At 38.0% G+C, this 15,635-nt stretch overlaps 1 protein-coding gene across 1 annotated transcript; it reads right to left on the reverse strand.

Moving 5' to 3' along the window:
* Positions 1-10,542: 10,542 nt before the first annotated feature.
* Positions 10,543-15,635, reverse strand: LOC139120033 (fibroblast growth factor 1-like). Its single transcript, XM_070684049.1, has 3 exons — positions 15,157-15,635; positions 13,550-13,653; positions 10,543-11,772 (listed from the first exon to the last, which is right to left on the reverse strand). The coding sequence occupies exons 1-3, from the start codon at positions 15,395-15,397 to the stop codon at positions 11,569-11,571; spliced, it is 549 nt and encodes a 182-aa protein (XP_070540150.1). The 5' UTR covers positions 15,398-15,635; the 3' UTR covers positions 10,543-11,568.

Consider the following 15,635-nt stretch of genomic DNA (forward strand, 5'->3'; position numbering starts at 1 on the left):
TTGCTGAATAAGGGCGGGACATAACACATTATAATTCTGCAACCATATCAGTGTGTTTTGTATCCGTTCAAAATAAGTTTGGACATGTGCTCGTCGGGGAAATTTGTTCGCAAAATGTAAGTTTAACATGGTCATTAGCCGATTGAGTCCAACAAGAGAGTTGATACGCTGGCAATAGTGCCGGTTTGTTCACAGCTGTGATCACAGCTTGTACACAATGTCATGATCATGTGTCCGCAGCGCAGCGCTTTGCAATCAGCGCCTGGATTCCGTTCACGTCACCCTTCGTTGCGACAAAGCCATGTCGGTAATGAACGCTTCTTACGACGTGTTACCATGTGGCAGAGACGAAAGGGGAAGGGCATCGATGTGTATTGAGAGAGGTAGAATTCGAGGATTTACAGCGTGTGCGTTTGGCTGTAACCGTTCGGTTACATAAATTTTGTGCACAATGACGCCCTCAACCGTGACAGCCAGCGTTTCGTAGGGCCCAACAAAATACAGGGTCACGGCGCGGCACAGGTACTTGCAGCGTTGCTTGGATAATTCAATCAAAAGCCCAGAATCAAAGACCGCAGTGTGGGTCCGAAGGCCGGCCCTTGTTAGTAGTACATGTACTAAAGAGAATATTCAGCTCCCACGCGTTACGGTCTCCCCAGTGCATTAGTGAGAGGCTGTGCCCAAGAGCCGTCATATGCAAGGAATCGTAGAAGTTTCCTAATTCAGGCAATGGTAAGCTTACCTCCGGGAGTAACTCCCTACAACTTGTCTCTGTTGCCTGCCCAATTGAATCTGAATGTAATATTACAGGCCGGTTAATGTTTATGGGATGGTGAGGCTATGGGTATTTTTGCAGACATCGAAAAGCGCCTGACTCCCCCTCCCTCCACCTGAAAAACATAAATAAAACACGGTGACCCCATGCCGGTATATATATATATATATATATATATATATATATATATATATATATATATATATATATATATATATATATATATATATATATATATATATATATATATATATATATATATATATATATAACACGATTGGAATTAATTTGGGATAATTGGATGGTGAAGTAATGTCTGTCTGATCTGCAAATGTAAGCTCATCTGCTTTTCTTTTTAAGTTGTACACTTGTTTTTATGAGTAATTAGTAATATTGCAACAATCAGCCAAAGAGCACCTAACACTTTTGAGAAATTTTAAAAATATGAAATCCAAATTTCTCAATTAGTTCCAATCGTGTTATATATATATATATATATATATTATATATAATATATTATATATATATATATATAATATATATATAATACCTCCGGGTAAATAGATAAATAGATAGATAATAGATATAGATAATAGATAAATAGATAAATAATTAGATAGAGAGATAGAGATAAGGTTACAGATGTGGGAAATTATAGTGTTCGATGTGCTAAAAGCCGTGCGTTATAAGGGAGCCGTCATTATTTATGGCCCGGGGGTAGGAGGAATGGGCTTGGGGCACTCAAATATTGAAAGCTTCAAAGGGTAACCGGTTGCTCAAAATGTGGAGAAAAAAGGGGGTCACTCACTTTTGTGGTAAGAAATAAATTGAACAATATCTCAGATTACACCATCGCACACATTAATTTCTCAAAATATTTGATGCGAGAGGGGGGCATCGAATACCGTGCTCCCCCCTTTTCGGTGTTCCAAAAGTTTTACTAACAAAACAAATTGAAGACACCGCTCAGATTGCACCAGACTGTACCATTGCTCACATCAATTTCTCAAATTTTTCACAGTATCTAGATAAAACCGAACTGTTGTGAATTCACCCGAGTTCTTTAGGGCCATTATCACAAAAACATATATTTTAGTTGACTTTGAACCATACCGCATTCAGGCTTTTCATCGGATGATGGCAGCTGGAGAATTCCACGGCTGGCAAACAAATAATGAATGAATTAGAAAAATACTGACTCTGACTGATGGTCCTCTAATATCGTTTATAGAAATGTACGATTTTGCAAATGACACATGAAAGTCTCAGATTTTCCATTCCTGCTTATTCTTAGGTCTCCAACCTCTAGAAAAATGTTTTTACAAAATGCATTGTCATTGTTTTGTTGTTAAATATTGTGACGCAAACACTGATCATGCAAAAATGTAATAAACTTATCAGTGTCTACTGTAATTTTCAAACAGTTTTTCTGAATGCAAAATAAATTGAAACCCTCTCAAATTGCACCATTACACACATCAATTTCTCTAATTTTCGATGCAAGAGGGGGGCCCTCTCTCGCGCTTTTGGCTGTTCAAACAGTTTTACTTAGTAAAAAAAAACACCAAATTAAAAACACTTCTCAGATTGCAAGAGACTGACCACTGCACACACAAATTTCTCAAAATTTCCACGTTAGATAGGGAATAGCCCCTCTGACACGTTTCCCCTCAGTTTCAAATTTTGCCATGTCAGATATCCTCGTGAAAACCCTGTCATGATACCCATCCAAATTAAGCAATACTATATGGTTCGATACTCGTTTATAGCGTGAGCTTTTGTTGTGACTTTGGGTTCCATTTTGTTGGTTTCACCTTTTCAAATGTCATGAGATAACCAATGAAAATTTAGCAGCGTAGGCCTACACAAGGATTTGAAAGGTCTTTACTATTGCTGTATTTTTGTAAATTTGACAAGTTATTGTCTTTCTTAGTTGGGGGGGGGGCAGTCAAAATTTCTGTGTTATAAAGGGGTGTACTCAAATTCATCATGGATGGCAGGGGGTTACTCGAAATTTCGGAGTTTCCGATGAAATTCCTCCTACCCCTTCCTAGGCCGTAAATAATGACGGCACCCTTAAGGATACAAATTACTTCACGTGCGAAGTAATTGTATGTGTTACTTAAGTTTTATACATGTAGCAATCGTCAGACATATCTGACAGATATCATTACTGCATACTTGAAGTGATTTGCGTTACATATATATATATGTATATATATATATATATATATATATATATATATATATATATATATATATATGTATATTATATATATGTATATATATATATATATATATATATATATATATATATATATATATATATATATATATATATATATATATATATATATATATATATATATATATATATATATATATATATATATATATATATATAAAGTGCTGTGTTTTTGCCAAAACATAAAATTTTGATCTTGACTGAAAATTCTCCTGCTGTCTGTTCATATGCAGGCTATTTTAACAAGTCAACACTGGGCATTGGAACATGCCTTTAAGTCTTTCATCATAATGATGGACCGCTAAAGAGGAAAATGAGGGTGAAAATGTTTAGAGAGAACAAGAAACCGTAGTTGATAAATATATAATGGTATTGTAGGCGTGAAATTTTATTTTTTGTGAGTATTCACTATTTCAAATCTGTGAGACAATGTTTTAAAAAGTGCCATTATACAAGCTTCGAATTCCAAGCTATTGAAGATGAAATTTTCTATTTTGTTTTCCACTGTTACCCTTCTCCTCTGATGTCAAGGTCAGAATATTTGTAAAATAAAATATTTCAGCATTAGGATTAACAAAGTGGACTCACGCCCTTACTAAAACCATCAACAGAAGCCAAGAAAAATGGCTTGTTTGCTAGATTCCAATTACATCTCCTGATAAGCCAACATCGTTTTCTTCTCCCCAAGACTGAGACGTATTCATGTCATTGGAGCTGTGCAGCTTTCAGTGGTTTAGGCCTAGATATAATACAGAAAAAAATGTTAATTACAGATTTCTTCTTAATAAATCGTCTACTGATTGCTCAAGGTCCCCATTTAATATTCGGTTGATAAATCTCCATTCTCGAGCAAGTTGACGAAAAAAGTAGAATCAATTACTAAGCAACCACGAGCGGAACTAAGCATGTCCCGTGCATGTACGCACGTCATGTAACAAAATTAAGAGTCCTTGTGGATGTGTACCGACGCTAATCACATTTTAGAGCCCTACTGACTTTAATTTCAAAGATTTTAATTTGATAAAGTCTATTTGATAAGCGTGCACAAGCAGAAATCTTGGACTGTAATGTTTTCCGACGGGTAACCTAGGTCATCGGCGCCTCGACCATGTGCACACACAACTTTGGAGATAGGTGTCCATTGGCTCGAAGTTCCAATTAGATATCTGTGCAAATACACATCAACGGAAATACCATGTTTGCATTTGATTATTTTGTCAAATTCAGCCATATAACATATGCATCTATTCAAGCTACTGACTACTTATTAACGAAAGGGCCTGATTTTTGTTCAATATACACTGATATTGTACGTGTGTGGAGATATCTAATTCATATCTGTAAAAGTGCATTATTTTTTGTTTTCCTAAGAGGGCGCCCTCATCTATCTTTACGGCACAGTTACTTTACCCATGACTGCACCAATAATGAACTGGACAAAGGTTAGCTGAGTTGATCACTAGGTTAGGATCGGGTTGACCACAGTACGGTGACTGTACTTTTTTCAGAAGCGTTTACGATAGATGAGGCAAAAAAATAATTATGCTGTTCCGATAACATGGTCTTTCGGCAGGAATTTGTTTTCAAAATATTTGTATTTTTGAATATGTATTTTTCAGGGTTCAGGGCGGTCAAACTGGCTACAACATTTCCAAAAAACGTATCATACTTATAAAAGAAAAAAAAAAACAAAGACAATCTCGTTCAAGCAAAGATTAAATGTGAAAGTAACGAACGCGTGATTTTATGGTTTCTTTCTTTCTTTCTTTCTTTCTTTCTTTCTTTTTATTTCCATGTGTACGTAGCTCTAAAAGTTTGGGGTCGGCAGGTAAAAAATAGGGTAGGTCTGGTTATCGGAACAGCACAGTTTTTTTTGTTCGGCCTGAAAGCAAACCGTTTCAGTACTTTAATAAATTTTGTTTAGTGAATATTCCGTTGCCTTTTGATTTGAAAAGCTAATGATAAATGATTGTATCTCGTTTTGCACATTCAAAGTGCCTCGGCGATTTTACCAATATGCCTGTATGACTTCAGCGGATGGCTTCTCTCTCCCGTCATAGCCCCTGCCGACCTTTGTTCGGTGTTCCTTGAAACATGCATCCGACCAAGATACTTCTGCTGCCTGGCAGAGTTGATTGTGTTAGAATTTTGTTCAAGCCTACACATCCTTTGCTTCCCGTAGTTCCAGTCCAGGCATCTTTCAAGTTTATTTCGCTGATGTATGACGTAATAAAATACTAGTTCGCTGAAGTATACCCACGGTGTTTTTTATTGTTCTTACACACATGGTATGATCAATAGGATCATCATACTTTGCAGATGTCGAGGTTGGCACTGTAAAGCTTACCTTACTGAACTAGTAGTGGAATCAACTTCCGAAACTTCTGGAAAGCTCTGGTATGCGGCGGTCACCACGCTGAGCGCCATTTAAAGTGTCCATCGCTCAGCCATAAGCTATAGTCACTCTGTAACCATCATGACACTGATCAGCTGTATGTTGTCACGAAGCTGAGCGCGTCCAGAACACCGTTCCATATACAATATCGAAATGTTCAACTTGCCATTAAGTTTAAACACTTTTGTATAGACCCTTTGCAGGTAAATTTCGGATTACAATGAAATGACACTGCACGATTATTTAGTGTTGCTAGTACAACCCAAGCCAATCGTCTTTATGAAGACAAAGTAAAGTCTTCATACAGTGTTGTGAGACGGCAAAGTCTTTGACCATAAGAAAAAGAACCCATACTAATGAATATACATACATTTGTTAGAAGGTATTCGCAAAAATACATCAATTTATTGCGACAGAACTTCCAAATTATGAAGCATTTTTAGCTCTATCACTCGCTATATTTAATTCCAATGTTTTTTTTCCTGGTCTGTTTTTATTACCAACTGATCGAAATAGCTTGCCATTTCCAGTGTAACAAACGTAAGTGTTCGTAACAGTTGCCAACGGGCGAGTTCTTGTGCCACCGGCCATTGACCGACGTGTTTTATTCTAGGAGACAACTTTTAATGGTTTCAGTGACACTATTTAACCTGAATAGTAGTTAGGTATTTTTTAATTGTCCGTCCTTGCCCAAACCTATATGTAGCTGTAAGGTACAGCAGCTGATTCTTTTTAAATAGCGAGATATTTTGAGAATGGTAAGTAGCCTGGATAATGATTGCTCAATGGATTGATCGCCTTCAGACGGGAGTCCACTCAGTGCCATTTAACAGTCTATCTGCGGGACACCGTGTCATCTATTTACAAGTGGGATTTGACTGAATTAAACACCCTAAACGAGGGGAGAGTAAACCCTCCCCCTTGGGGGATGTTTGCTAAAATCCACTTAAAAAGCATTCAACTGAGTGTGATTGATGCATTGGCCGAATTCCATTCCTTACCTAGTAGGGCAAAGTTCAAGTACTATCATGGAATTCCACCAAGGAAGTCACCAGAGGTATAGTATAGAAGTATGGATTATTCTACACCAGATCTATCTGGTTTGATTTTCTAATCATGTTCAATGTCACCATTTTCGAAGTTCATGTTCAAAGTCGCCGTACGAATACAACACGAGGCAAAAGGCAGATTAATATATCGCGGGGATATGATAAGACAAATAATACAAAACTCTCCTCAGATATCTTTTTAAAATAAAATTCGTTTTCTACATTTTTATAAACTTTCTGTTGCTTTTCTATAGTCCATGTTGGTCTTTTGTCCCGAAGTTAAAAGTTGACACCACGATGCCAATGATACTATCAGGCGCATAGTCTTGTGACAGAAAGAACCGCTAGTTTTAGTCCTTACACGCAAGTTATTCCTTGCATGAAAGAAAACGTGATCACGAATTGTACGTTTGACGTAAATATAGGAGATCGTAATGATTGAAATAAAACCATTCAAACTACATACATACATACATACATACATACATACATACATACATACATACATACATACATACATACATACATACATACATACATACATACATACATACAGACAGACTACATACAGACATACAGACAGACATACAGACATACAGAGACAGACATACAGAAAGACAGACATACAGAAAGACACAGACAGACACAGACAAACACGCAGACACCTTATTATGACGTCAAAACTGATCCTGTGATGTGATGATTTAAATCAGTCACGTACGTTTTGTAAACGTAAATTTCCACGGAGGAAAAGGCCCTATTGATATATTAATACAAACAGACTAAATTATGAAAGAAGAATAGTGGTTTATCCTACGATTCAATCAAATTAAAGGAGACTTCGTCTTCCTCGTTTCTTTCATGAACCAGTAAATAAGGAAATTGGATAGAATGTTAAGAGACTCAGAGAGGAAGTACGGGTGTTACTTTTTAATATGAAGTCATTAGATTGAATCAATCTGTTTAATTCTCTGTGTTAGATTCAGAAAATGACGGTCAAGGTCGAAGACACAACAGAACCACCTTGTTTTCTGTGATTTCGTACACGATTTTAAAACATGTATGTGTTTGGTCACCCTTAATTGAAATAAATGTACATGCATGTCGTTCCAGGGATTTTCCACGCGGAAAAGATGAATCGGTTGTGGGATTTGCTCTCTTCACGGGAGAGAAAGTCGAGGGCTAGTCTCCTTCTCTCCGTATATCTTAACGACATCTCACCTTTGGCTTACTATATCAAGTTGTTTACGGGAAGGCGAGTTGCTTTCTTTGCACTTTTTATCGAAGAGCGAATTCAGCGTAGGCGGTAGGTTATACCTCAGCACTGGAAAAGACAGCGAAGGAAAGCCCTTTTCGCAGTTGTTGGTATTTACATGTAAATGGATGCTGTTTGCTCTGTGACCTCGCTTCCCATGGAAGTAAAGTGACTCGAATGTTCAGTCCTTGACAGGTTTAAAGCAAGGTGAAATTGTTATCATAGCGAACAAGCTGCCAAAAATAAAACTTTGGCTGACATTACATGGTATCATTACAAATCTCGTAACATATTTGCAAGTACATTGTGAAGCTTAAGATTTAGCATGAGATTAGATTGTGGCAGAAATTACTGTATGCCTCCGTTTTCCCTTGTCAAAGGGAATTTGAAATCGCTCTCTGAACACTATACTGAAAGAAATTTAAGTGAGTGGTCATGATCTTGTAATATATGGAACATAGACTTAAGCAAGTGTTACTTTTTATTATTTCGCATTTTCCTTTATATATATATATATATATATATATATATATATATATATATATATATATATATATATGTATGTATGTATGTATGTATGTATGTATGTATGTATGTATGTATGTATGTATGTATGTATGTATGTATGTATGTATGTATGTATGTATGTATGTATGTATGTATGTATGTATATATGTATGTATACATATGTGTGTGTGTGTGTATTGCACAATATCATCTTAGACTAATTGCACAGTAGTCGCAGACAGACAGATTTAATTTGAGTTTTAAGGTAGATAGAATGCGCCTCGGGGATAGATATTCGGACTCTCAAACTTCTACAATTCCTTTCTGATATACAACTTGTGGGGGTCAATGTTAAAGCTCTTGGTGTAAGAAAACCTTTCACAGCTTAGTTTTTAGAAATTCGAAAACTTTATTCCTCGATAGGGTTTAACACAGGGATGGCTGCCATTTTGAATTTCAAATATCGGTAAATCTTAGGTAATTTGTTTCTCTAGTACCAAAATTTGCACGTTGACCTCCGATTTTTTATTCTTGATTTTGAAAGAGTGTGGTTGAAAGGTTCCTTGAGCAAAAGTTAAATTATTCACTTTCGAGGCGCATACTATCTTAAGGAATTTTTGTGCGCTACATTTCTCATTAATTTCCAACAAGGACATCTATACACTTGACAAAACTGAATATATATATATATATATATTATAATATATATATATATATAAAAACTAAAATGAAAACACACAACTACATCCGAGTGTCTTGCTCAGCAAATTTTTGGGGCTTGAATAATGACCCATGTAGGACTTGAACCCACGTCCCCCGAATTCAGTTCGGATGCTCTATATACCAACTGAGCTAACGGATCAGTTCAAGTTGGTTTGACGTGCGCCGTCCTGTTGGCCTTTTTACTTCCCCGAATGAGACCTCAGATTTACACTGGTTATTCTCTCGAAAGAGTTGTTTTAAGGAACCGTAAATATGTAACTAGAAACGTGTATTGAAATATGACAGGTTCCCCAGTGTTGTGTAGCGTTTCCACGCTACACAACACTGGGGAACCTGTCATATTTCAATACACGTTTCTAGTTAAATATATATATATATATATATATATATATATATATATATATATATATATATATATATATATATATATATATTCAATATATTATACCAGAAATTTTCTCGACTGTTTTGAAGTATCACTGTTGCTATAGCAATAGGCCTGGCTCAGTTTAATCTCATCAGTTTTCTTACGTACTTGGCCAGAAAACGAAGCGGGAAAATGGAGACCGCAGATGGCCGACCGATGATGGGCTCTCATAAAACACTAAGACGGTGTGTAAGTTAATTATCGGAAAATTCCATCTTACGAGAAAGGTAAAGGGGTAATAAAACTCCTACGAGACAGGGGGAGGTCGTTCAATTACCGACAGCACACACGATCGCTTTACATTTGTATAGGGCAGCCCTTGTCTTCTCATTAACGAATGGTCGTATCATCTACAATATCATTCCTGTATGGGAAGGTATAGGTAGCAAACGATAATTGCTACAAGGTGAAAGTCTGTGTGGGAGTAACCGTGTGTACAAGCTGAGGCCATTGGAGACTTTTCTACCAAAGGCGACTAAAAGTACAGTATCAACGTAAGAACAATTATGTTAACCCTGTGCTAGCCCCGGGATGACGCAACTTTAACCATGACTGCCAGGTTTTTGCCGTACAGAGAAAGCCAAGCTTTGTTCTATTACTGGTAATAAAAAAAAACAATTTTCTTTAGCCCAAATTATAACTTTCTTTGGAAGTATTGCACATGTCCATAAGCGGAGAGACAAGAAGTAAGCAGCCTCTATCAGCTTAGCTATCAAGAACTTTTTGTCCATTTTATATTAAACGACGTGTCGGGGAACCGAAACTGTCGGCCAGAATATTATCGTCAAGAAGACAAACTCTGTATGGGAATTCTTCTCCTTACCCGGTCGTAGCTACACTGCATCTCTTTTCATAGAATATAGAATGCCAAGATACAGTCAATGAACTCTCTAAGTACGGCACAGATTCAGCGTGCCTGAAACGACTGGTCGCAGATGTACAAGAACCTCAGTAGTTCTGTCGTCAATTGTTAGCTTTTATTGCTTTCCACTGCGGACAGAAGAATCATCGTGAAGCCATTTTACATATCTGATAGTCTCCTAAACATGGGTCATTAAAAACATGGAGAAGGCGACCGAAGAGGAGCAGTTAGTTTTGTAAGCCAGTGAAAGGATATTCAAATTACCGTACGAAACTGCGTAATGAAATAACACGGGGGACAATGGTCACATTGCTGAAACAGCATTTTAATTCGAAAACGAAACCATACACTGCGTCATTTTTCAAAAGTATTCATTCATTCATGTTCGGTTTCTCCTCAAATAATTCAAGAAAAAAAATCTGTTTTCGATCGTCTTAACTCATGCCTTTGTTAAATGTATTCGTTGGCGTCATTCTCGAAAACCTACACTGTTAAAAATTGTATAATCTACATATACATGCTATAGTAATCTAATTTCGTTTCCAGCAAATAAATTACATTACTTTATATACAAAGAGGGTGCTGAATCCCAAAGAAATAGACCCCCTCCCCGGTCCAAATTTTAAGTTTGACAGGGGCAAATAAAAGAGCGTATACTCCACGACTTAAATGCCAAAAAGCGATCGCGCGCGTTCTTGGTTGAACATAGAGACATGTGAAATGGTACCACAAGATTTAACTTTGTCACAAAGTCGATCGAAACATCATCATGGACTTTACAAATACGGTTGGTTTCTACATTTTTGTATATTTAGTAGAGCTTGATCATGACAGACCTACCCATGCTACACTGAATTCTAAGGCTGTAACGTCCAATATAGCATAGTACACTGTAGTTTACATCATCATCAACAACAACAACAACAACAACATATCAAGATCGTGTATACAAATATTCACCAATACGTTGAAAAGGGGCTTTAAAGCCAGGATGAAGGCCATCAGTTTTCGACAACGTCCTCTTGATTATTCAGCATACATATGGATGCACAAAATAACGAGAAACAAGTGACTTCTAGTAAGCTTTTCTAAGACACTGTCAGCAGACATAACGTTGCTCAGTTATATCACCCGGTTACCATGGCAACAATTCCATGGTTAATTTCCATTGGGCACGTGGCAGTCGCTTAGGTGCCTAAACAATGGAGTTTTTGTTGCGTTTTTAAACGCAGTGACCGACAAGAGTTCACATATACATACATAATTTACATAGTTCAGAGCATTTTAAACTTTCCGTCTGATGGGAAAGACAACGAAAAAAAGTCAAAGTCTACAAGCGTGTGATCCCGCGAGTCGACCACTCCACTTTCAGCGCGATGAAGTGAGTCTTTCGGCCGCCACTGCCCTTTCGTACGTTGCCGTTCCTATCGATAGCAAGGTACCAGTCCTCGTCCTTGTACCTGTGAGATCTGTATGTTCGGAAGTTATCGTCGGTCAGGCTTTCTTCAAAGGCACATTCTGGAGTGTAGTGCGGCTGCAACGGAAGAGAAGAATTATGGGAAAAAAAGTTAATGTAAATGTTTAGAATTTTCTATATACGCTGAAGTATATTTTAACGGTCGTTTGGTTACAATTATGTAAAATTTTAGCGGAGATACTTGAACAGTTTGCCAGACTGTCAAATCTACATCTCTGGTTACTTGGCGTTCTTTTCTTTACTGTTGTCCTTTGTAAAGATTTCAAACCTAAATAGCAAAGCTTGGAGTGCTCGCGAACGTCCATCGAAACATAATGTCGGTGAGTGATTGGTAAATTCCAAATAGATTATATATTTTAGTTCACTGACGTAGTGCGCATGTCACCACTTTCAATCACTGTATCGCCTTAATCTACGGTGTACCCCACAGGAGTTGATAGACTAAGGTGTTCAATGCATGTTAGTTTAAGAATCGGGGCCGACAAGGATAAATTGACAGACCTCCCTCCTAAGAAATGACTTTTGTTCAACGTTTGCCGATGGAGATAAAAGGCTTATAAGACGACAAGAATGCCACCTCCTGGAAGAAATGTGGCACGTTTGACAAGACAAAGTCTTTCGCATGTCTAGCATAGCACGCCTTGGAGAAATCCTTCAACTGTCTTAAGAAACTTTGGCGTCTCGGCGAAATATTTGCTAATTGATTAACTTTATTGTGGAGCGTGTGCTGAGAAGAAACAGGACACATTCCTTAACGGTACGCAGCCATGTGAAGATGGCATTTGTTTATTTTGAACAAACAGAGCATCCGGGCACAAACAGTACGACGGTTCACTGTCACTCAAACCAAAGGCCAACCTTTGTTTTTTTTGTCGCAAAGTGTAATTAATACACTTAAGATGATCTCAATTGAAATGCAGATGACACGGCACTTCGGAAAACTTGCACATTTTGCTTTCCACGCGGAATTCCTATTTTGCTCACAACCCAATAAGTAACACGCCAAAATTCTCAATAATTTATGCCCATCCTGTTTCCTTTCCTAAATTTCATCACACGGATTGTCAAATTACTGTTCTTCCTAAACATTGACGGATGGCATAAGATTTTAAAAATTAAGAGGTGAAAGACAAAATTCCAGGCATTCCGGACGTGACTGGCTAATTTGTCTTGTTAAGAAAATATTCCGGAACCCAAACAACAAATAAAAGGTGAAGTGTTTTCCTTGTCTAAACAATTATGTTCTCATTGTTGTGGGTGGTATGTTGTTTCCTAACTTAAAAACTAATTGGGGAGGAGCCCTGTTGGGATTTCGGAGGAAAATAAAAAAAAAATCCACGAGAATGACATTCCACTGATCATTGTTGTCAATATCATTGTTGTCTCCGGTAATTATTACACGGCTGCTAATAGATACTGTTTGTGAAGGTATCTCAATAGTCGGAATGCCACCGGCCGCTTGTCAGACACAGCCCGTCAAATGTCAAACATCGACCGCAGACTTGAGCTTCCTCCTTCCTCTCCCCTCCAACCAAAGAATTCGACGGCAGAGCCCTATTGCATGCTTTTTAGAATAAACTGGCAGAAGCATGGGACAAAGTCTTCCAAACGAAAACGTTGTGAAAAATGAAGAATAAAAAAGCTCATCTTTTCGACGGTAGCTGGCTAATATTTAACGCATTCGGAGCACAAAATTCAGGAATTTCCTCGTATTGCAAGGAGGAGCTCGCGGCATTTGTATTCCAGGGAGACGCGATGAACCCGACTGGCGGAGAATAAGACCGGAAGATGGAAGAAAAGAAGCAGATATAGTGGAGTGATGCCTCATACTCACCGATGAATACACATCACCATCGCTGTTCATGGCCAGGTATGAATCCGAGGCAGCACCAATTATCGTAGCCAATCCAATACCGACGGAGCGTATCTCCAGAAGTTCTGTGGACCGAAAAGACACGCACAAACATAGTTATCGGTCAGGGTTTGATTAAAATGCGTATCGTGAGCAGAATGACTACTACTGCAGAAAATGCTGCGCTAGATCAGATTCTGTTTAAATTGTAGAAACGGTACATGTATTCTCAACGATGAGTTTAGCCTTGTTGCATTCAATTACTCCCAGAACAACATTTTCTATTTGTTCTCTACAATTATTGCGTTATATTAGATAAAAAAAACTGATTTTAAAACTAAAAATACATCAAAATAAGGTTTAAGGCTCTCTTGCGTGTTTTTTTTCTTTCAATTATCGCTCAACTGAACTCAGCGGGGAGTTTTAAACCGGTTCACTGATTATGACGCAACGGATGATTGCTCTGATTGAAAACCGTGATCGTCCGTAAACCTTGACTGAACATCTTCGGAAATGTCCTAAGCAAGTCATCATCTACTACGCTTTCTGATCCGTACATAACGTTATGATTCATCGATTTGTGCATTTTAAATTCTTCTTTGGTCTGTGGCGTGGGTTTAAGGCAACTTTAATTATCGTTCTACTATAAAACAGATGAACAGACAAAATCTCGTCTTAAAACATTTAAGTCTGCACGCGAGAACAGTTTTACCACACTAAATCAACATTTGAGGGTTTTTTACCTACAAAAATTCGCAAGCTTGTATCTGCAACTTCCTGCGCGTATAGTCAGTTTGATCATTTATATCATCGCCGGTAAGCTGTTCGATAATTGGCGTTGAACACGCGCAATCGGAACACACATTTTGTCCTTGATGCGCTTACAAAATCATAAGTATCACCATCGATATTATTTGCAAATGATTGGCTTATTGTTTACAGTTACATTGGATAATGAAGCAGTTATGGAGTTATGAAACATGAAACGCGAAATATGTGCCATGATTTCTATGTTAATGCGCGCAGCAAACTCGATTTGCTTTAGCGAAAGAATTTTCTTTATGTTAAGCTAATCTTTTCCTTTTAAAGTTCTCATTCTAGTAAAGGATTTAGGAGATCTTTCGAACTCTTGTTCAACAATTATTTTATCTCGTCAAATTATGTGTCTGCATAAAATGAAGATAATTGATATAATGGAAGAAAAAGACGGCCTTACGAAGGTGGTGAAATGTATTTTACAACTTTTACTGGGTTACTTGGAAACATTCAGAGAGAAAGGGGAGAGAGATAGAGAGAGAGAGAGAGAGAGAGGAGAGAGAGAGAGAGAGAGAGAGAGAGAGAGAGAGAGAGAGAGAGAGAGAGAGAGGAGGGGAGGGGAGGGAGAGAGGGACAGATAGGTGAAAGAAAGACAGATGGACCGACAGACAGAAGACAAAAAGAGACAGACACACGTGCAGACAGATAGATTAATAGAGACAAGAGAAAGACAGGGCAAAACAGACGGACAGAAAGTCAAACACGCTGACAGACAGCAGACAGACAGACAGACAGACAGACAGAAACGCTAACAGGTACAAAAGAAATCTCACCGTTGATGTTGTTTGCACTCCTTCGACTGGCTGCAACGTTGTCGCGATAAATGACGAGGTTGTAGCCGGTTTCACTGTGGAGAGTGAGGAACATGGGCGAGGTTTGAAAACGAAACGGGTCAAAGTCAGCAACTTCGTTATCAACTTCATTGGAGTCCGATGTCACTCGAACAGGAATCGCGCTTCCCTCTAGGAAAACATGAGCAAGACATACCAACAGCGCGTACAGCTTTAAATTCATATGCTGGAAGACAAACTGCAATTCAAATCGTCATCTTCGCCATAATGAAAACTCAACTCGTCTCGAGACACTTTTTTGCACTTCTAACTCGAAGCTTGAGGAGCGATCGATCTTTCACTGGAGGGATGGAGTGCGTCTTAGCCTGAGAGAGGCGTGCTCCGCTCGTTTTATAGCGTTCACCGGCTGTCTGTCGCCTGTCATGTCATCACCGCCCCGTTTACAAATCTCATCAAGTAAC

Source organism: Ptychodera flava, chromosome 20 (genome assembly GCF_041260155.1).
Source record: "Ptychodera flava strain L36383 chromosome 20, AS_Pfla_20210202, whole genome shotgun sequence".
NCBI lineage: Eukaryota > Metazoa > Hemichordata > Enteropneusta > Ptychoderidae > Ptychodera > Ptychodera flava.